The sequence below is a fragment of the Onychostoma macrolepis genome, chromosome 01, assembly GCF_012432095.1.
Source record: "Onychostoma macrolepis isolate SWU-2019 chromosome 01, ASM1243209v1, whole genome shotgun sequence".
NCBI lineage: Eukaryota > Metazoa > Chordata > Actinopteri > Cypriniformes > Cyprinidae > Onychostoma > Onychostoma macrolepis.
In genome coordinates this window covers 30,969,971-30,994,434 of record NC_081155.1, presented here as the reverse complement: position 1 = coordinate 30,994,434, position 24,464 = coordinate 30,969,971, and the positions used below count along the sequence as shown (strand labels likewise).

At 37.1% G+C, this 24,464-nt stretch overlaps 1 protein-coding gene across 4 annotated transcripts in view; it reads left to right on the top strand.

Annotated features, from left to right (window-relative positions):
* slit2 (slit homolog 2 (Drosophila)) overlaps positions 1-24,464 on the top strand; it is an 81,424-nt gene that overhangs the window by 8,694 nt on the left and 48,266 nt on the right. For all 4 annotated transcript variants that reach the window (XM_058776050.1, XM_058776053.1, XM_058776049.1 and 1 more), the window contains exon 4: positions 463-534. In XM_058776050.1, coding sequence (XP_058632033.1) covers positions 463-534 — 72 coding nt within the window. The remainder of the gene's footprint in view (positions 1-462; positions 535-24,464) is intronic.

Here is a 24,464-nt window from a genome sequence, read left to right as displayed (position 1 = left end):
GCCAGCCACACACACACACACACACACACACACACACACACACAGAGAGTCAAGGCTCAAGTTGACGACTGGCAGGCCCGAATTGAAATATTTTATAACATTAAACGTTTGAAGTATTTTTCTTGAGCACAGCTCAATCAGTGCATATTTCTGTAAACATTTAGATCTGATGTTTCATATGGAATCTATTCACAATATTTACTGTGTTCATATTTTTCTGATGTTTTAATATGTCACTGGAGTAGATTATTTCAGTTGTTTCATAACTTATTGCAGTCGGTTTTGTGAGCAGACAACCCCACATGTTAGATTAGACTTTCTGCAAATAGTTTAAGGTCTGATAGACCTCATACAATTTCTGGTGCCTCACAGTCATTGAATTTTGCTCTTGTGAATGTACATAAACTGCACCACTGTGTGTTTTGTGTGATTTCATGTCGCTGCGTGTGTCTGTGTTTGCAGGCGTCTCAACAGGAATAATCTTCAGGTTCTTCCGGAGTTGCTGTTTCTGGGCACGACCAAACTCTTCAGACTGTGAGTCCTTTATCTTTTAGCCCCTCTCTTTCCTCTCCTTGTTTTTTTTTTTTCTCACCCCCTTTCTTTCTTCTTTCTCTCCTTTTCACTGTCTCTCTCAGTTCTCCTTTTGTTGTTTTTTTTAAACTGGATTTTTGTCTCTTTTCCAAAGTTTATTAATTAATGTAGCTTTTACAAATGTATTTAGTTATTTTAGATACACTATATTGCTTTTTCATGCATTTCTGTTGCTGTGCTGCAGTTGGATCTGGGATCTTTCACATCTAGGATGACTTTTTAATACATACAAATGTTGCTGATTGGTTCCCTAATGTTCTGTTTGGTTTGTAGATTTGGCTTTAATATATTTTTATTAATAACAAAAGATAGTGACATTAAATTTGGAGGGAAATTATAGCATAAACACAGCAAAATCTTGAGATCTGTCTTCTAAATCTTGCTCATTACTCCCAGACAGGATTTTGTGTGTGTACGTGTGTGTGTTTATAATTGAGTTATGCAGGACATCTAGGGATCAGCAGTAAGGGAGGTTCAGACCATGAACGGACTAAATTGAGTTAAAAGCAGATACACGCTTAAACATCTGCTGCTCAGAGAGAGCGAGAGGAAGGATAGCGAGCGCTAACAGCTTTACCAGGAAAAACAACATTCTAACGGACTTTGCAGGAGGTTGATGGAGGAAATGTCTCTCTCTCTCTGTGTGTGTGTGTGTGTGTGTGTGCTGCATATATTGCTCATGTTTCTGCAGTCATACAGTCACTGTTCATGTTCTAGACATGGTATGGTTGTGTGTGTGGTCTCCTAAAAATACACTGGCATCCTCAGGCTCAACTATCAGGTGTGTGTGTTTGTGACAAGTAAAATGCTGGTCTTAAAATGAAATGTTAAAGAAATAGATTAATGTGTTTACCAAAGCACTGTTTACTTGTTTCATTTTTAAAAGCATCAAGTTGCATGTGTGTGTTCGTGAAGAGGTCAAGTTGTGCCTATACATTGTTGGGACCAAATGTCCCCTCAGGGATAATAAAACCTGAAATGAGCTACACTGGTGGACCAGCCAATGGAAAATGGCTTAATAAACATCCTAAATAATGTTTTAATGAAAATGTAAAAATACAGAATGTTTATGATACAAAATATTATTAGCTCAGTATGAAAAAAAGCGTGTGTGCAGGATTTTATGATTCTTATGGAGGATTTTTCTGGTCTGTCTGTCAACTCAATTTCAGCAAGATGGTAGCAGGTGTGTAAGAGAGAAAAAAGACAATGAGGGAAAAAGAGGAAGCACTGCTAGTGTACTTTCTGATAGAATTATTTGATTTGATGTCCTGACACACACATACACACACACACACACACACACACACACACACACACAGACACAGACACAGAGAGAGAGAGCGTTCTTTCCTCATTAGATTATCTCTGCTCGTCTACATCTGTGGCTAACATGTGCAGCTTTTATCTGCCTGCCTCTTTCATCACTCTTGTCTATCTCGTTTTGCTTTATTTTGCTCCTTTTACTGTTCTCTCATCCATTCTTTCTTTTATGCTGCTTTATGTGCATTTCTTTTCTTTTCTTTTCTTTTCTTTTCTTTTCTTTTCTTTTCTTTTCTTTTCTTTTCTTTTCTTTTCTTTTCTTTTCTTTTCTTTTCTTTTCTTTTCTTTCTTTCTTTCTTTCTTTCTCGTCTCTGTGCGTCCTCTCCCTCTGCCCCTCTGATCAGGTTTGACGTTAATGTGTCTGGATGGAGTGTGTGTGATTTTTTTTTTTTTTTTTTTTTTTGAGGGGGATGGTCTGGTAGCGGGTGACAGAACCTTCTAGAGCTTGTTTTGTTCATCTTGCCGGGTGCCCTAGTGACCCCGGCTTCTGCTGTACGTGTGTGTGCGGGTATATGTTTGTGTGTGTGTCTGTGTGAATATGAGTTATGGTTACACACATACGGCCGCTGCCACAGTAGCGGCTGAAGTATTTCTGCCTTTTGTCTCCTCAGAGGCCAGGCCTGTTTAAAAACCTTTGAATAACATTGGGTATGTTGGAGAGAACGTTCAGATAACATTTCTCACGGACAGCAGGTCGGTCACAGCTGTGTGTGTTTGGATAGAGAGAAAGTGGGAAAGAAAGAAGAAAGGGACTTAAAGGAAAGAGAAAAGAAGAGGCGTGAAGGCAGAGAGAGAGAGAGAGATTGGTCAGATTTTTGAGAGTCCATTAAGAACTCTGTAAAAACCCAACAGTAGTTTGAAAATGAGAGTGGAACACCAATAAAAAAAGAAAAAAAAAAAAAAACAGATGGAGTGAGAAAAAAACATTGATAAAGAGAGAGTGAATTAAAATATATCCTGAAATATTTAAGGCAAGACACCACAGGTGATCATTTTAAGAAATAGATATTTCCCTAGGTAAATTAGGAAATTACCCTAGGTAATTACATTACATTTAAAACAATTATTTTGTATTACAAGTTTTCTGAAATTAAATATGCAAATTTTCTAAATAAAAATAAACTTTTCCCTTGTTTTTATGAATAAAATGTTATATAAACCAGGTCAAAGATATACAAACCCCTCTGTAAAAACCTTCAGAATATAGACAAAAATAATAATAATAAAAACACTAAAACTAACCTTGAGGAAATTTCCTTAAAAGATATGTGATGTAATTGAAATCTACAGATGCAAATCAATAAAGAGTAATAAAATAAAATCTCAAATGTGTATTTTTGAAGTTTTCTTTCCACTAGTCTGAAAAATAGGCCAAAATCTCAAAATTGACCAGTGCATGACAAAACAATGGTTTTGCCTGTGATGTCTTGCCTTAATTGCCCCTTGGGGGGCAGTTATTATTATTTTTGTTCTGAATCAAGCTGGCACAAACATATCTTTTGGCGCGAATGCCCGCTCATAGTTGCTATGTTACTGTTGTCATGTCACGTAGCCATCATCCCTCATCCAGTAACCGTTAGTGCTGTTTCACACTGTGCGAATTTTCTGAGTGTGTTTGTGGGTGTTTCTGACCATCGAAGGAATTTCTCCCGTTGTGACGTCTGTGTGTGGCTTTTATTGAGCCTGTCATTGGTTATTAGGTCAAATCAAATGCCTCACAATGGTGATTGTGTAAGTTGTTTCTGCATGCATTTTTTGAATCATAAGGACAGATATTGATCAACGTTCTTATGTCCGTGGATGAAGTGATAAAAAGTTTGGCATCACTTCTTGAAGATGAAGTGTCTGATTTTTCTCTAAGGTTAAAGGGATAGTTCGTCCATAAATTAATCTCTCATGTAATTCTAAACATGTATGATTTTTATGCAGAACACAAAATAAGATATTCTAAAGAAACATTTTTTGTTATTTTGAACTCTGACAAAACAATATTGGCTTAACCAATGGTGTGAGTTTGGGGTGGAACTCTCTGCTTGACTGACCAATGACAGATGAAGGGGTCTCTTTTGAAAAATAAGCGTTATATTTGTAATTCTGTTATGTTTTGCAATTATTTTTGTAATAGTAGTGCTGAAATTACAGCTTTAACCTCAGATCATAAATTAAAATGATCAGGCCTGCTTGTGTTACAGCACTTGCAAACCAAAGCAAAACATTATTGAAGTCTCTGGGAACGGTGATGTTATGTTATGAGAACAGCTTCGTGAGAAGATTAGAAACTTAAACTTGTAGAAAAAGTGAGAGGTTGAATATGTGAATATGCCAGCAGACATCTTCATATTCCTGTCATGTCTGTTAGCAGTGGCTTTGGGTTCACACACGCTTAGCCGATTTTAAATATGGCTTTGACTATGTGGTTTTCTTGAGCAATGTGCCACGAGTTTTCGGGGTGAAAAATCATAGTGGTTTTCTTGCTTAATCCGCACACCAAACGCTAGACAAGCCAAACTGTTTGCCATCTCAGAGTGTGTGTCTGCGTGTGTGTGTTTACCGAGCTCGGCGTTTCCTAGGTCACAGTGCTGTAGAGAGTTTGGCTTTTGTCTGCGGAGTGGACGCTTAACCCTAGTCCTCTCAGCTCACAAGACACACACACATACAGACACACAACACACACACACACACTTGCTAAGCCTTGTCTGTTCACACGAGTTGGTGGGAACAGTTTTGAAATTAAAGACGGATACAATAGAGTGAAGTGTTGCCTGTCTGTTGAAGTATAGCGTTATTATGTGCGAGTGTATATGTGTGTGTGTGTGTACATGCATGTACATGTGTGGGATTTAATTTCATTCATAATCAGATTTTAATGAAGACAGGAAAGGAGTTTATAGCCTGTTGCCATAGTGACAATGACTCATAATGGAAAAACCTCAAACTTGTAGACATGTGTGTACATGTATGTCGGAGTCTGTGTTTTCTTGTGTTGTTGTGTTTATCTGCATGACCTGCATTTCAGACATTTTCATGCATTCTCTTATAAGTCATCAGAGGATTCGAAATAATGTATTTTACTCCTTGGTCATTAAAAAACTTGCGATTTCAGGTTGCAGCTTTCAAAAGAATGAGTCATTCATCTGTTGAAGCTGCCAGTTCATTACTATGCTGTCTAAAAACATGCAAATAAAAATATTTAAGCAAGACACAACAGGTAAAGAATAAATCTGTTGCACACCATTTGCTAAACTTCTTCATAAAATATCTGATCAAACATTGTGAGCAATTGTATTTTGTCAATTCTAACAATTTCAGTTTACTTAAAAAAGTTTGAATACCAATCGCCTATTTTTGCAAAGTGAACTTAAAGGTAAAACTGAAGTTAGTTTAAGAATTGGTTTAAAGTAAAGAAAGCAAACCCTTCCCAAGTAGCCTAGATGAAGTAATAAATATCAAGTTAGTTTAAAGTCAATTCTAGTTAACATAATCTAGAATATTTAAAAGTAGGATTACTTTATTAATTCCATTTAACTAACAGTGCTATTTTGTGTTCTGTAAACATCTTAAATGCTGTTATTCTTAACATGGATTTAATCTTAAAAATTATGCGCAATCAGATTGCACATTTTCTTTAACTAAAGAGAATGTATTTTTAGTAGTTCAGCCAGCATGGAACGTACTTAACACAAGTTTGAAATTCTCTGGACCTGCTGGAGCACTGTAAAAAAAAATAATAATTACAGAGCATTTTCAGAAATGTATGTAAACAGAACAGCAAAAAATAAAAAAGGCCTTTATAGCCCATCCATGACAATTCTTCCCTCTAACATGATTGCCTTTATTGTGTCCACTGAAGTCTGCACATCCACATCCTTAGTAGAGAAAGAAAAATAGGCACAGTGTGTATTTCTTCTTTATTCCAATACTGGAAATGTTCTAAAAAGCATACAGTGACCAGGGGCTGTTGAGCAAAATAATAAAAAAAAAAAAAAAAAGGTAAATATTGATGACCAGAGTGAGTGTACAGTGAGTGACCTGTGCAAACTTCAAGCACAAGGAAATGTAATCAAGCTGACGTGATGACGAGATTTATAGTGTAAGAGTTACAAAGCAGAAAATATCTCAGAAGACATGGATTAAATCACAGAGCATAAGGGTGAATTATCATTTTTGTGTGAACTATTCCGTCAAATTCTGTTTTGTAGGCCTACTGCATGCCTTCAGACGACTTGGAATATTACACACAGGTTCCATGGGCATTGGTCTCAATTATTAACATCATAGAAGTGAATTTAGAGAACATTTTTATAATATGCTACTCTGCATGACCCACCATTTAGATTGTAGAGCATTATCTCCTTTGTAATGGAGTGATGGATCACACCCATCATTTACATGATTTTATATTAATTCAAAGTGTGTGAAGAATGTAATGCTGGCAAGTTTGTGAGTTTGTGATCAGCCAACACAATTTAATCAATTTAAGGCATCTACATCACCAATTTCACAAATCAGAATTATTTCACAAGAGACAAATATAGTATCTACTGCAAAATTACAAAAGGTTTACCCAAAACATTTAATAATATTTCATGACATGACCTATATTCTCATGGAATAAAAAACTGACAAGAACAGAAACATCAATAACAATAACGAACCACATCCTGTAACTTTCTTCTCGGTCATCCTCCAGGATGACTGGAAAACCCTGAAGTACTGTGGTGCAAACATCCGATGACTATGAAAAAAAAGAGACAGGTTATAGGTTGAGGGTAATAATCATTTGCAAATCATGATTTAAAGATGACAGCAGTCAGCATGATAAAGGAATTAATTTTAATCAACTTGATGCAGAATTTCAAAATCCTTTTTTCTAGACAATTTCAAAAGTGCAGAGTGCATGTCCAATGCTGCGCAGAACTCAGGTCTGAGATTAACAATTAAAAAATTTTTAAAAACGCTTGAAGAGGTAAAAAATCTTTCAGTGAAAGTCATAAAGGGCATTAAATACACTCCGGGTTTGAAAGGACACCGAACTTTCTTGTTACTCCTCATATGAGTATGCAAATAGGCAACATATCTGACTCACTACGTATATGGCTCAGTTAAAGGGATAGTTCAACCAAAAATAACAATTTGATGTTAATTTACCAACTTGATTTCATGAAAGTGCATATAAATAGTACATCAAATAAAAAACAAAAACTCGTGGTATTGATATGCAAAAATGGTTCACATAGTAGTGTAGTAGTATATGTGCTTATGTTTATGGCATTATGACATTCAGAATATAATGTATTCTGGTAATACAGAGGAGTTTAAATGCGGTGTTATGAATGTTTGGAGTGACAGATAAAGCTGCATTAATAGCTATAAAATTTGAATAATCTCAGTGTTACAATATTTGTATATAAATTGTATGTTTTGCTTACAGGTGTTTGCAGGAATTAATTTCAGCTAATGCAGTGTAAAGTATTCATTTGATCTTTTTTAGAATTTTGCTGTGTGTGATAGAAGCTAATATCTTAAGTTTACTTGGTAGGCGAAAGAACGAAAGAGGGGTTTTGGCAAACACACACACACACACACGCATACATACACACACATACACCTGAGCATTACTCAGGAGAGAGTCTCAGACAGACAGTCTCCAGGCCAGGCACTGAGCCATCCACAATTATATGAAAAAACACCTGCGTGTGTGTGAGTTTGTGGGGGATTTACGAGACACCCTTTTCGAAATCAGTTGACCACACAGTTATGGCCTTTGACCATTAAACCACTTGATAAGTGATTTATGTTTGTCTATAAAGGTCAGTATGTGTTTTTGACAAGTTTTTAGTTCATTGTGGATTCAGACCATTTTCAAACAGTTTTTCTAGCGAAATCTGAGATTTCGAACTTGTGAAAACTTTTGAAAGCCTCATTGGTGTGCAAGAATGTGTGTGTTTGGTTCATGAACAGGGTGTGTTATCTGGGCTCATTTCTAATCTTTTTCCACATTTATGTGAAATGGATTTGACAAAGTGCGCTTGATTTGAGGACCACGCCACACAACAGCATCATCAATCTCTATTGCTTATTTGACCTGTCAGGCTGCACCACGCGGGGCTTATATTCCTGTCTAAACATGCACCACATGTACACGCGCACACACACAACTGGGTGTCAAAGATGTCCTTTTCAAATTAAGCAAGCCACATTTGTAATTCTGTGTGTGGCCAAGTGTGTGGTTATGTTTGTGTCTGAGATTGTTTACGTGCGAGCGAGTGTCTTAGTGACGGGTAACAAGAAGTGGGCAATTTCTTGTTAGCATGTAACTGAAACTCCGGCCGTATCCTAGCAACCATCCTGGCCACTCCATGGTCTTTAGTTTCACCTTCACAACACCACAGCAACTAGAACACAATATCACCACAGCTACAGAGCGGCGCACCACTGGAAGCACTTGAATTAAATAATTAAGGCCCTTGATTAGTGTTATATCAGCTAATCTGTTACGTTTAGGGTGTCAGATATCGACTTCCTTTACAAGCAAATCAGTGTAAGCAATCAGCATTACATTTCCAATGAAAGGTGGAAAGTAGCCCAATAGAGAATTATCACTGAAAACTATTATGGAAGCCTGTAAAACTGTTTGCATCCACTTTGTTATTAAAAGTATGAATGAGTCTTTTGAGTACAAAAAAAAAAGTGATTGTACACAGTGTACACATTTTACAATAACTTTCAGGGGGTGGACATTTTTAGGAATTTTTTAATAGGAAATTGTTAAACACATTCTCTTGAGGTCCATATTGTGCACTCCAAATTGTTTTTTGGCATCCTTAGCGTGGTTAGCCATATGCTTACTGCTTAAATAACTTATTTTTTTTATCAAAATACTAAAGTGTTGTGTGATATAATTGTGCTGTGAAAATCAGTGATAAAGTTTTGTCAATTGTCCATTTGATAATTGCTGTAAAAGAAAATACTTGAGCAACCTGCTGTTTGCGCAACATGAATAAATGAACTTTGACTAAAGTCCAAAGTATACATCAGTTTTGACATAGCTCTTAGCATATCCGTACAAGTGTCATCCTTGTTCTGTGTCGGCGCTATTTCGCTCCAGTAATTATGACCATGAATGAATAGTTTGACTTGTTCCGTCTCTTCTGTTTCTTTTTTCGACTGAAACAACAGCCTGGATCATTGTGCCACTTTGTGGGCAATCTAATTAGTGCTAAAAGTTTAAAAAGTGTGTGTGTTTGTTGAACATGGAGAGTATGCGCAGTTACAAAAATCGTGTTGCCACTCATGCTGTGTTGATGACAAAATTATGTCACACGCGCTGTGTGCATTAGGGATGTGCATCTCCATATCTGAGGCCAATATGATATGCAATTCGATGCATAGCCAACGATACGATATATCAAAGCAGCTTCCTTTACATATAAAGCAGCTACCGATGCAATGCAATGCGATGTGATACGATTCACCCATATTACGATGCAATGTGATCAATTAACTTTTATGCTGATGCACATATGCAAATTATTGAATCTTACCATCCCTAGTGTGCATATCCTATAGCGTACACATAAAAACCCAACTATATACTTTGATCTTAGCTTGTAATCTAACTTTTGTGGTTACTGAGAGATTTAAAGATGTCATCGGATGCAAAATTCACTTTACAAGTTGTTTGAACATAAATGTGTGTTGGAAGTGTGTGTACACATCTATCCTATAATGATAAAAATCCACCCAGTGTTTTTTTTTTTTTAAATCCCTATTTTAAAATCCCCTTTCTCAAATCAGGCTGTTCTGAGAGCCCTGTCAGAATGACGTAGTTCTGCACAGGCCCCTCCCACGAGAGTTGATTGACAAGACCGTCTTACCTTAGACCCGCCCTGAGTGAGCTGTGAGCTGACAGCTGTCCACCATTGTGTCAGCTCCGGTGCAGGGGAAGACAAGATGTCTCAGATTAAGCGATTGAAGTGTTTAGTTGTTGGATGTAATAATGAATATAGCAGTCGTCAGTTACTCCCGACATCTGAGCCGCTGAAGACACAGAAGATTAATGTTACTTTCGCTTTGAAGTGAATGCACCGATCCCCGATCTACATAAATGCGTTTATTTTTTTTATTTTTACAGGGTAAAGAAGGTGTTTTTACATTGCCATTGAGAAATTTTAACCACAGTATGTTACAGACCTTTCATTAAGACCCTAAAGAATCATATCAACTTGTGTAAAATGGGCATCCGATGACCCCTCTAAAAAAAAATAAAAAATAAAAAAGCCCTGTTGAAACAAATATAGATTTACTGCTCCACCAACCTTATGTTTTGACTTACACTGGAAGATTCAACTATTAATAAGAAGCTTCAGACCCCCCCAAACACCCTACAATTCGCAGTCAGATATTGTTGACATGAAAGCAGTGAGTCCATTTGGTGTTTATTATGCAGCTGTATGGGGTGTGAACTCTGGAAGGTGGACTCCATCTTGGCTCCGTTTGCTCAGTCACACAGTCGTCTATTCTGAGTGAAAGCGTGGGAGTGTAATTGCTCTGAAGTGGACTCCATTTTGGCTCTGGTCACACAGTGGCACAGTAGGCCATTCTGAGGGAATAGGAGTGAGTTCAGCAGCGCTGGAGTGGAATTGTCAACATTCTTCAGCACTGCTGTCATCTTTAACCTCTTAACAGAGCCTCTTCACTTTGAGTTCTCACACTCACAGTCACACAAACACAAACAAGTGAGCATACACAAAGAAGGACTGACACACACCAGACACAAGAGGTGTAACAAGCAAACACTGCTCAGAAATTACGCATGGAAACTGTGTGTGAGATTGACAGGGTGACACAGAGTGAAAGTGTATATCTGTGTGCACGTGTATACGTATGTAATTCGGTAATAACAGGCTTCTGCCGCAGCTCTGTCATTATTTAATTACCGCTTCCTCCCATCTCCGTGGCAACGTAATGTTTCCCTGATTGGTGTGTGCTTGCCGAGTCACTTCCTCACTCCCTGACCTTAAAAGTGAGAGGTGAGGCAGTGGCTGCGTTTCAAAGTCTAGTGAGCTGTCTACCTAGACAGCATTTGTGGACATCATAGACACATACAGATGTTGTCTAGGAAGAGCATGCTAAGTATTGCGACACAGCCGGAGAAAGAGGAGACGTCGGGATGACTGAATCACGCACTTCCTATGGTCAACCAAGACTGGACACAAACACACACTCACGCCCTCTGTGGTGTTTAGTTTGTCAGGTTTTCAAGTTTGTCAAACAGCACTGAGTAGTTTTGGTGGTGTGTGAGAATTTGTGTGTGGGTGTTTGTGGAAGTGTGTGTGCAATGTACAGTATATATTTTGCTGGTTTGGCCTTTTTTCTTGACCAGAATCTATTTTTCATTGCTCAGAGAAAATGTTTAAATAGACCGAACCTTTTTGTTCTGGTAAATAATATGTCTTGTTTTGCATTTTTAAGCTGTGTGTTGATTGAAGACCCATCCTGAAGCCATATGAGGTCATAGCTGGATAATCATATGTAAGATAATAAATGATCAAATGAAACATAAATTAACATTCAGATTCTGTTTTGTCATCTCTTGTACTGTTACATATGAAGATGTTACATTGTAAAGTCCTCCTGGGAAATTCCTACTTGCAAGTTTGAAAGTTGTTATTACAGTGCGGTGTACATTCAAATGACTTTGGTCAGAATAAAAACAACAATGGACAGTTTCGTATTTCCTTTTCTCTCTTTCAGACACATTTAGAGCCTTTATAAACAATAGAAATGATCAAATGTAATGTAATGCTTTATCTATTGTGCCCTTCAAGTTGAAAATATTGTAGAACTCAGAATTCTGGAGGATATTTGAGTTGTAATGTTAGAAGGGGCATGTCAGTTATAAACAATGCAGAAACACACATTATAAAATAGAAAATATATCTATAATCTATATAGAGATAAGTGGGCACATAGCAAGTCTGTAGTGAATAATGTAAAGTTAATCACTCACTTTTTTCTTTATGTAACTAAATGTTTAATTGTGATACCATGTATAAATCGCATGATAGAAATGAATAATTTTCACCATTTTTAATTCAGATGTAGTTTAATTTGCATAAGCTTGTTTTCTTATAACCAGTTTTCTTACACACTTTATATCTGACCTTCATCTACAGCAAAATCTATATAAATTAAATTTTACAGCCAACATTAAGACTGAACTCCAACTTGTTTCTGCTACAGTTCTTTAATTGATATATATCATGTTATCCATGTCTGTGCTATTCTTTCATAAATGCAATCATTCCAACATGAGTTGAAGGCAGTATATGATGAGGTGAAGGAGAAGGGGGTCGGAAAGGGCTCATAGGACTCCTTCATTAGAGATTGTGTCATGTTTATGGGTCAGACTTGCCCAGTCTGAATAGATCACGTCTAAGCGGCATTGTATGCGAAACATAGCATGTTGTTGAGCTTTTTGTCCCTCTACAGCACCCATAATCACCACCCATTCTGATACACTAAGATCTGAGTTCTCACAGAGTTTTATTCCCAGAGGAATGTCTGCCACCCGGTGTGTGTGTGTGTATATATATATATATATATGTGTGTGTGTGTGTGTGTGTGTTTCTTGGATGCTGCACAAATCAGGATCTGTTTGAAAGGGTTGAGTCTTTGAATGAAAGCTTAGTGTTGTTCTCTGGCTTACACAGTTGATCTTGTTCAGTGTATGCCCTCTAATCGGCTTTTGCTAATGTGAATTCTCTAACAATCACTCTCACTCTTTTTCTCCTTTCTCTCTCTGTGTCTTAACCCTTCTCTTTCAAACACTAACAACCATCACGTCTTTTCTTTTACTTGGTTAATCACTCCGTTGTTTTAGCCAATTAATTGCTGACATAAGGGCAGCAGGGTGTGGAAGTTGGTTCTCTCTCTTTCTGTGTGTGGGTGTTGATTTTGTCTGTATACTGTTTTATCAGGTAATGTCTGGTCACAAACACAAGATCTCCATATGTTCCTTTAAGGGAGTTTCCTTTGCTTTGAGTGTATGTTAGTGTGTGTGTGTGTGTGTGTGTGTGTGTGTGTGTGTGTGTTAAGTTGTAAATTCCTGCATTTAGCCAGTGTGTGTAAAGTGTCCAGAGGTTAAGTGAGCAAAGGTGAGATGTCCTCAGGGTCACTGGTGAAAGTTGTACGGTGGCTTAACACTGAGCACCTGGGCTTAGCCCTGACTGATAAGGACCACACCTTGTGTGTCTCATTAAAATATGAAAAAGGAATGAATATTACTTTTGTAAAATGTTTTAAGTGATGTACACTCATATCGTGTATATATAAATGAGAAAAAACTACAATATACATGTAGCAGGTCACCACCATGGGGATTATCGTTTTGAAATCACATTACTAACCATCAACTGGGAATTGCAATTCAATGTGTAAAGGTACTAGATTTTGTAAGTTATTAACAATAACATGTAACCATTCACACCAAATACAAAACGAATCACTGACAAAAGAACTATTCTCAGAAATATGCATAGGTTTAAATGATAACCCAGTTAAGTCCTGTACAACAGATAAAACAACCAAATTTACTCCAGTACACCATGGCAACTTTTATCTAGTTCATAACTATTTAATTCCACTTTGTGTGATTTTGGCTGTTGTGATCTTGATGATTAAATTTTTTTAATTAATTTATGAAATAAAACTTCTGAGATGAGAAGCCTCCTGCAGTTTTTGCCAAAATCTTGGTAAATATCTGAGATTAAGTAATAAAGTGTTGAGGAAAGCTGTTTAATTAGGGAAATGTTGTTTAATTATTGCAGGGTTGCAATAAGTTCAGTTCAAACAATGCATGACAAATTGGAAAGGGGTTTAATCACACTCGATGTGTGACTGAGAAAAGAAAAGAAAAGAAATATATATATATATATATATATATATATATATATATATATATATATATTAAGGTGAATTGAAACAAACCAAATAAGTGAAACATAAGCAAAAACTTACCCAGGGCAGTTTTTTCAAATGTATTTCCATAACAAGCTGTTGCAGACAAATCATAAAGCTTTAACAATTGCGAGTTCATTTGGCTTCTCAGAGGAGCTTATCATCTCATCACATTCTCATAAAAATGCTTCACGAGTAAGGCTTACTTTTTACATTTCTTGGAACACCCGTGCAGCTCACTCTTGATTTTTTCTTAGAGCTTTTAAATCAAAGGCAAAATGAGTCGTTTACTAAGTCATGTCTCACAGCCCCCCACTCTGGGCCCTGCACAAGTATGGTGAGGCATTATATCATCATAAAACAGCATCATAATGGCCACCTAAAGAGTAGGAGGACAGAGATTGTTTTGAAAGAGGGGATATTACCAAATATTTCCTGAAGACCACCCATAGCCTGAAAAGCTGATCCTCTTCTTAGTCTCTGGGGCTCTAAACCTGCCCATTTATGATCAGGCACGGTGGGAGGCAGACATGTACGGTGACACTTGATTATGTGTCTGTCAGCTCTCTTACTGGCTTCCTGGGTGTGGGTGTGTGTGTGTGTGTGTGTGTGTAACAGTAGCTTAAGGGATGATGTAAGCGGGTTTCCTAATTGCAGGGTGATACAAGGGTGTGTCAGATCTCGCTGCCTCAGGGAGCACTAAATGTGTGTGTGTGTGTCCTCAGGTAATAGAATGGTATAAAGACTCTCTGGTATGTCTTTCTGCGGCTGTTTGCTTGGATACCGGATAAACGTGGCTTTTTTCTTGTTTCCACATCCTTTCACTCCTCAAATAACCACTATAGAACTGCCGCAACACCTGATGAAAATGAGATGCCTCAATTTAACAAGGCAAAAGAGAACAAGGCAGATTTAAATTGACCTTTTCTCCTTTGGGGTCTGAGGATAGGGGTTGTAATTAGAGTTTTTGGAAAATGCACCTTTTTTAAGTCAAGCTGCTGACTGTATTAAAGGCTTAGCTTTAGGGAAAAGTGATATATCTGGCACTCACTTTGACTTTTATAATAGCTCTCTGTTTCAACAGCTTCGCACAGACAGGTTTTCTAATATAAAAACATTAGCTTGGCACATGAAATTAATAATTACAGTCAAAAACAAAAATAAAGAACAAATGAGTAGTTCTACTTTTTGATATTTTATCTTTTTTATATCTTTTTAATACTACCCTTTTAAAAATATATTTTTATTTTTCTCTTATTGAAATATAGCATATATGACACTTGAAAAGAGAGTACACTGAAGAAAAGAAAAAATTAATTATAAAGAAATGGTAACACATTTTATTAAACATGAAATTTTGAAATAGAATAACTGATATAGTATTTTCTTGTAAAATGTACCCCAAATTAATTAATTAATTTTAATTGATCTATTTTTTTTGTTTTCATTCTAATTTTCATTCTAATTCAATTTTTTTTTTTTTTTTATGGATACATTTAGGGTTTGAGTTAGTATAATTAGCTTTATATAAAAACAGCCTATGGTATGTCCTCATTTAGTTTGTGTTTGTGTGTGTAATTGCAGGAATGTGCATTTGAAAGGATGGGAGGAGTAGAGAGGTGGAGAATGACACCACTCTACCTGTTGAAACAAAACACAAATGTAATGAGGGCTCTCCTGACTTTTGTCTTGTGTGTGTGGGGGTGTGTGTGTATGTGTGTGTGTGGTGGGGGTTAACAGAAAAGGTTCAAAAGTTCACTTAAAATAGGTTACTGCATGTTTTTATGATTCATTGCATTGTTATGCCTCTGTGGTGTTTGCACACAAACACTCATCCACACACATTCCCGTGTAATAAACACACCTTCAAATAACCCAAACAGCTTCAAATGACTGTGAAGAGTAAATGATGTTTCATTGGTATAATATTATACAAAAATGACATCTGATGTTCATTTTATGTTATCTTCTTTCCAGCTCTTTGTGGTGGTTGAGGGGGTGATGGGCAGGGAAAGGGGTGATGAGAGGAGGTGTAGTAGTTCGAGGGGGTGACAGCAGTAAACGAGTGTGACTGCAGTGAGAGTGACGTGCTAAGCAGAGGGATGGAGACGCTTGTCTTTTCAGAATGAAGGGAATCACCATGGCAGCAATTAAAAGCTTGAGGCTTCCCGCACTGGGTCAGTGTGCACAGAGAGATGAAAGTGTGTTTGTGCGTGCATGTATGTGTGTGTCAGAGAGTGTGTGAGCTCCCCAAAAGGCGTTACTCAGCAGGGGAGAGAGAAATGAACTAATGAACTTTTAGAGGAGCAAATCATTGAGAGAAGAGTGTCAGCCGCAGAGGGGTGATGAACAGATTAAATGGAACTGTGATAGTTATGAACAAGAATACATGCTTTTGTTAACTGGTTTATGCATCAGTTGTTACCATATGGAATTAATGATTAAAGACAAAATATGATGACATTCACAATGCATTTAAAGTGCCCCTATTATGGATTTTTGAAAATTACCTTTCATGCAGTGTGTAACGCAGCTCTAAGTGAATGAAAACACCCTGCAAAGTTTTAAATTTGAAAGTGCACCGTGTATAAAGTTATTGCCTCTCATAAGAAAGAGTCGACTCTGAATCATTGAAATGAGTCGTTTTTAAAACGAATCCCAAGCTGTTTCATGTTGACGTCAACATGAAACATTAGCATATTGCCCGCCCACTTGTTGGTCTTTTTGCGTTGGTCTGAATGAAAATGCAAATTCATTCTTTGCCACTAGGTGCCGCTTTAAAATAGCTGTTTGTCGGTAACGCTGTACAGAAAGTATAGCACTGCACTCACAAACGCTGCTTTATCAGGCATTACAGGCGTGATGAAATGAAAATGAGACCAATTGGATCAATCAACGCAGATTAGCATCACGCAAAAGAGGGGTTTGGAAAAATGAATCGTTGAGTGAATCATTTGGGAGTCATTGAGCACGTAAGGTAAAATTAAATGCATATTATGACATTGAAAGTGTTTTTTGACCTTGCATGCATGTCAACCTGTTTTTGGGGACTTCCAAAACCAAAATATGAACCTTTCATTACCCATAATAGGGGCACTTTAAAGGGATCATTCACTTCAAATGAAATTTCTGTCTTTATTTACTTACCGTCGTGTCTTGGAGTGACCCATTCATAGTGAGGTTATAAGTGTCAAGCTCAGAAAAGGTGGGGAAGGTGTGTTTGTCTCTTTGGATTTGGAATGCCAGTAATGCTGGAGCTGCTGCCTTTTAAGATCAACACACACACTTACCTGAGCACCAAAGATTTTGATGCACCATTATAAAAATTTTTTTCAGAAATGTTCATACGCACTCATGCACCCTCACATACATAAGGCACAGACACCCGCAGGTACCTGTATTGTTTTTTCCAGTGAGGCGGAAATTGCTACTATGGTCTTGACATGGTCGTTGAACATGCATTTATGGAATGTGTCTTTATGAAAGTCTACAATGCTCTATCAGGCATGGAAATCAGTAGTTTAGATAAGCCTGTGCAAGTGAGAGAGAAAGCGAGAAGTAGAATTAAAGGGATAGTTAAAGGGAAAATTATGTATTCGTTTATTCACTTTAAGTCATTGCAAACCCACATAAGACTTAGTTTTGCCTGTGGAAGACAAAGGGAGACAGTTTTCAGGCATTTAAAAAAGGAATCTGAAAATACCAAAACATATAATAAAAGTGTTTAATATGAATTGCTCACTTTATTCCAAGTCCTCCGAATCCGTATCTTTGAGTGAAAAGAGATCAAAATGAATTTACTCTATTATATGGCTCCAGACAATGTCGAAATCAGATGGACCAATTTTAAGATACTTTTAAGCTGTTTATGCTGTTTTGCATTCCTTTTAATGAGATAGTTCACCCCTAAATTCTATCATTCTGTCACCCATAAGACTTTTGTTCATCTTTGAAATACAAATTAAGATATATTTAATGAATCATGAGAGATTTCTGTCCCTCCACAGTCATTTTTCAAAAAATTCATAAAGACATTGTAAAAGAAATCCTTGAATGGTTAAATCCAAGTCTTCTGAAGAGACAAGATCGGTTTATATGATGGACTGATTTAATTTAGGCTTTTTTATTCATAGAACACTTTTTTTTAAAGTGTCAAAGTTTTGGTGTAATGGTCTTTCAATGGAGAGACAGAAATCTCTCAAGTGTCATTGAAAATATCTTCATTTGTGTCTCGAAGATGAACAAAAGTCTTCTTAAAAGCTCCTGTTCCTTTAAAAGCGCAGTTTAACTGTCTGGGGTAAAAAAATTCCTACAGGCTCAGTAACTTTCATATCAAGGTCACGCTGACAGTTTATGCCTCTTGTTCTGATCCATGCAAGCTTGACTTTCTGTGCTACTTAAATATATGTGTGTGAAGTGTGTCTGTGTGCATGTGTATGTCATGACTTTAGTGCCTCAATCGCTCACCTCTTCCTGTCTGTCAGTGTGTGTAGTGTCGAACTGACAGATGGGGACTAATTAGCCCTGATCATTTCAATAGATGTGTATTTGGTGCTTCTCTCTCTCACTCACTCTTTTTTCCTCTGCTTTCCCTCCCTCTACTGTATGTTTTCCTTTGGGATAGAAATGTTTTCACTTGGGAATGTGGGTCTAGCAGGTGTTAATTTTATTTTTCCCTTTGTCTCTCTCACTCTCAGTCTCTCTCCCAGGAATTCCTCCCATGTTAGGTCACAGTAATCTCACTTGTCCAGTTCACTATTATGATTAAGACATGCAACATAATACCACCATTCGGAAGTGTGTTCGTTAGAAAGAAAAGAAGAAAGAACGAGAGAAAGAGAAAAAGAGATTTGCCGGAGAGACAAAATGGACTTTTAAACCTAAGTTCTTGAAAAGAATTTTTCAGATAATCCCTCTCTCCCGCCACTAAGCCCACTCTCCAGAAAACGTACTTCATTTCCATTGACAATTTCTCTCACGTACGTTACACTCTGTTTGCCAGCTCCTTCCTATGAGCCTCAAAGCGTCGGCCATTGCAGTGCCCTTTACAAAACCAACTTCCTCCTCATCACCTCTTTCTCTGTGAGGTCTCTTCCTCTTCTGATGCGTTTCTGATTCTGACTAGAAATCATTTGGGTTGTGAATGAGTTTGGCCTAGTCATAAGACCCCAGCAGCATGCGGTTCGGACCGCTGAACTATTCTAATCAACACTTTTCACACACGCAGAGTGATTATGTGAGTATTTTTCAAAAGATGCTGGGTACAATTGCAAAGAAAGAAATAACAATTTGTCAAAAACCCCAAAACAAAAGCCAAACTTCTCTTTGTTTGAGAAGTTTTCAGGAATGTTTTGTAGAAGACAGTTTGACATCTGCATCAGTTTAATATGTTAAACTAAACTGTGACTTGAACTCTGCTGATCTTGTGGAAACTAGATTTGAACTTGTGTCAGTGCAAAACAGTATTTCTCATCGAGATTAGGTTTACTGGATGTGTGTGTCTGTGTAAATCCCCCGGCCTCTAAAAATAATGCAGGAACTGTCGGGAATGTGACACACAGATATAACGACTGCAAGAGCTTAACATGGATCAACACCACACAGACAAACACACACACTTACACACCCTATAAAAACACTCTCTCTCAATAAACCTAAACCTGTCGACAACTGCTGTCATATTTAGACACACTCACAAAAGTCTAAAGACGAGCCCAAATGCACAAACACACGCACTGCAGTGAAGTTCAACTTTAAGTGAAAGTCAAATTTTTATGAAACATAATACAATTGTCCACTGATACTGCATGTGCATCTGTTGTAGACACAGTGTGAAGTTTGCATGTGTGTATTTGTGTGTATGCTTTCACTCTGGGTGGTAATGTCTATCTGCTCATGTGGGCCAGTTAATTTTAGACGTCTCTTTCTGCTTAGAAGTCTCACTCGTGTCGCGTCGGTGTCTGTGTAGGAATTTGTCACTGTAAGTGTCAGATGAATGCATGAGGCGTCAGTGATTTCAAAACTAGATGTTTATCAGATCACACCTAATGTGCTAAAAACTCACCCTCTGATCATTCCAAACCCACAAGACTTTTGTTTGTCTTTGAAACACAGGTGAAGTTTTTTATGTAACCTGAAAGATTTTTGTCCCTTAGTTGTCCTTTCCAGCAAAAACTGAATTCAAAAGGTTCGTAAAAACATTGTAAACGAATTCCACATGAATTCAGCAGATAATTTCTCAAGATATATGATCACTTTATATAATAAACATTTTAATTAAGGCTTTTATTTACATATATGCTTGTTTGAGATTTGTGTTTGCACAACATTTGATGTGCTCTATATATGTGTGCTGATCTGAATTTACTGCTACAGTATTTATTGACGCTACAGTATTTTTATGATGTCTTTGTGAACTTTATGAAGTGTCAACGTTTAGGTGAAATTGACTTTAAATGAAAAGACATATCTCTCAGGTTTCATTTATAATTAAAACTGTCAGTCGTTTGTGTTTTGAAAATGAACAAAAGTCTTTGGAATTACATGAAGGTGAATAAATGATGACAATATTAATTTTCTTAACATGTTGCACTTTTTTTTTTTTCTAAAATGTCTCATTAATTTTGATGTTTTCGATTTAAAAAAAATGATACAAATTATAAAAGAAAAGGTGTCCTTTTATTATTTATCAGACAAAATGCTGCACATTTTGTTGTGAAATTGAAATCACAATAATAATACAGCAAAAATAATATAAATAAAATAAATCTCTTCATATAAACAAACTTGCTTGTGCTCTTACCATTTAAAATTAGAGGTAACTGCTGCATTTTAATCACGATCCAAACAAAGTCAGTTTATGATTTAATTTGCCCCTATTATGGATTTTTTGGAAATTACCTTTAATGCTGTGTGTAACACAGCTCTAAGTGAATGAAAACATCCTGCACAGTTTTAAATCTGAAAGTGCACCGTGTATCAAGTTATTGTCTCTCAAAAGAAAGAGTCGACTCTGAATCATTGAAATTAGTCGTTTTTAAAATGAATCCCAAGCCGTTTCATGTTGACGTCAACATGAAACATTAGCATATTGCCCGCCCACTTCGCACAGAAAAACTTGAACCCCCCCCATCCCTCAAACACTGACGTTGTGCTCTGCACTGTGACTGTAAATCCGTTTTATTTATTTATTTATTTTTACTGCCAAAAGACGAGGCTGTAAAGAATCAATGGTACAAATTGAAATTTTTACAGCAATACAACAGCAGTATAGCCCCAAACTTGTGTTGTGTCCCTGTCATTTTACTGAAGACTGATACAGTGTTTCCCACAGACTTGCGCTCTACCTGTGGCGGGGCTTCCCCCGTGGGATAAATATACTGGTTCACATTTACAGCTCTGCGTGTTTGCTGCGTAAAACCATCAGTCAATTTTAGCGTTGGTCTGAATGAAAATGCAAATTCATTCTTTGCCACTAGGTGCTGCTTTTGGAGCGGTAAAAATAGCTGTTTCCCCGGTAACGCTGTACACAAAGCAGCACTGCACTCACAAATGCTGCTTTATGAAATGGAAATGAAATCGACCAATCGGACCAATCACCGCAGATTAGTGTGACGTAAAATAGGGGTTTGGAAAAATTAATCGTTGAGCGAATCGTTTGGGAGTCGTTGAGCAAGTAAGGTAAAAAATAAATGCATATTATAAGACAATGAAAGTGTTTTTGACCTTGCATGCATGTCAACCCGTTGTTGGGATATGAACCTTTCATAACCCATAATATGGGCACTTTAAATTAGATTGTATAATTTCAAAATTCAAAGCAAAAACAGAATAGTCTGACTTTAGTTTTGTGATATTTTACAACTTAAAACATCTGCACAAAACAAAAACAGCAGATGGACTGCATGAGAACGCATTCACTCTCTCTGACAGCAGGTGTTGCTTATGGAACAGCGGCAATATAGCGTTTCCTTTGCTTACCGCTGTAAACAAAGCAGTGCTGTGCTCATAAACACTATACAGAGGCAAGATGAAAAGAAAATAACATCATGATTCCTTTAACATAACAACCGATTTGAATCGTCACATATTATTATTGATTTTCAATTGGCTTGACATGCAACGTTACATCCCTAAATCTGTGTAGTATTTTCTTTTACCTGTATAATTTGTTGATAGTTTTTGAGAATGAGGGCATGTCACACAACCTTTCCTTGTAGGAATCTGCCTGATTTAGATGCTTCTATCAAGTCACAGGTGATTTGTGACCCTGGAATTGTGAAGCTATCAGAACAAAAACTGTAACAATTTTGGGTTCGTTTTAACAAGACAATTGAGAACCGTTGTCATAAAGGACTGTCTGTGTGTGTGTGTGTGTGTGTGTGTGTGTGTGTACAGTATGTGTGTGCCTGCTTAACAATATTTTGGGGACAATTTGTACCTAAAAGTGAGCTAAATCTGACAAAACAAAATAAAGTAATTTTTATCTTAAAACTGCAGAAAGTTTTCTGTTAGGGTTAGGATGTGGTTATTGTATTTAAAACTAGCTGTTTATAAAAACACAGTGGATGTCTTTGGAATGTCCCCATTTAAATAGCTAAGTAAACATCTGTCTGTTGGCAGACATGTAGGGGGAAGTTATTGATGAGTCATTTGTATTTTACTGAATGTTGTGTCTAAAAGCACAAATGGATCTGATCTTTCTTTGATTTGGTGTAATAAAACTCTCCATCATGGTGTCTGGCTGCTCTGGAGATGTGGGTGTGGTTAGGCAAATATTTGTGTTTGACAGACAGCGGTGGCTGACTGTTTATTGAAGTTTATGTCTGATGGACAGAACTGGAAAAAGAGCAACACGCCAACTATGAATAATCTTTTGGAGCAAGTGTACAGACTGCAGCGGTATGTGTTTGACGTGCATTATTGGCTTTCTGTGATTGTGGATGGTATCCTTCACCGGTCAATATGTTTTTAGACAGACTAAAGCTAGCACGCTTTCACAGACGCAGCCTTTATCAGTGTGACCCGAGGACACAAACGCACACACACTCACACCAGGTCGTTCTCTCTCGCTCTATAAACGCATGACTGAGGGCCATGTTTTAAGAGGGAGATGGAGAGAGCGGAGAAGAGAAAAGTAAAAGAGCAGCTGAAGTGAGTACCGATTTGCCTTCCAGCTTTTGAAGGGTTTTTAAGATGCTCAGCTTTCAGTCCATATAAGACATAGAGGAATGACCTCTTAAACCACTAACACACACAAAAACTTTCGATGTCTACTCATCCCCGGTGGCATTACTAGAATGCCATCCTGAGGTGAGCATTTGGATGAATGAAGTAGGCAGGCCATTTTAAGGAAAATCTATATCCAATAAAACTATATTCAATTTTAGGGATGGAGTTTAAACGGATTACGTGATTTGAGAAGTCGTATACAACACAAGAGAGAAGTCTGTCGCTTTCACCAGAAGATCATGTTGTGATATTTTGATTAAAAATCAAAAGGTCAGAATTAAAAAAAAAAAAAATGAAACATATGTGGATGACTCATTCACGGTAAGAGCTATAACACACATGTACAAGATAGATAAGGTTACATTTTCATTATATGTTTGATATGTTAAATCTTCAAATTCCATTGTCACTCATACAATGGGAAAACAAACATGCACACCACCAAAAGGAAAACTCTTCATGTAAGTCATTTTTATGATTTTATTAGATAATACTACTGCAAAATAGAAGACAAAGTAAATAAATACAAATAATAAAAACTTTTTTTGACAATTTTTTAAAATTAACAATAGGTATGCAAATTACCTTCAAAACTTCTAAAACAACTTCATTAACCACACTTGTTTCAATGTAAAGACCTACAAAGCTGATAATTAATTACAGACAAGTTAGTGTCAGCTGAAAGTAATTTCTGTTAGATGGGTACAGTTCTCACTCAGCCACCCATATCTGCGCCTCTATCCAACCGTTATTCCATCTTCTGCCTATGTATATGTCTGCAGGAACCAACATTACCTCATTGTTTTGTGTTTCAGCTTTGCTTAGTTCATATGAGAATGCTATATCTCACATGTTGTAGAAATCTCTTCTACCTAATGAAGATGATTTTAAAAGGCATTTGAGCATATGTATATGAGAAAGATCGTGAGTGTGCTGTTAGAGGTGTATTGAATTGCAACTGTCAAAATAAAGTAAAATTATCTCAAGGTTTTAATAGACCTCTACTCCTTTCCTTTCCTCTTCTCTCCAATGCAAAATTGAAACTATGGACAGATGGACAAATATCACTACATCTCTCTCTCTCTCTCTCTCTCTCTCTCTCTGAGTGTGTGATCTATTAAGATAGTCAGACAGGGGTTGACAGATACACAAAGGCTTCTGCAGTTCTATTGTGGTGGCAGCCTCACCATACAGTACGATCATTGTGTATGGCCTGCGGGTGGACTGTGTGTGTCTATGTGTGTGTGTGTGTGTGTGTGTGTGTGTGTGTGTGTGTGTGTGTGTGTGATCATGGGACTTACACACTGCTCTGTGATGAATTACTCAGAGTGGGCAGATTATGCCAGTATGACATTGAT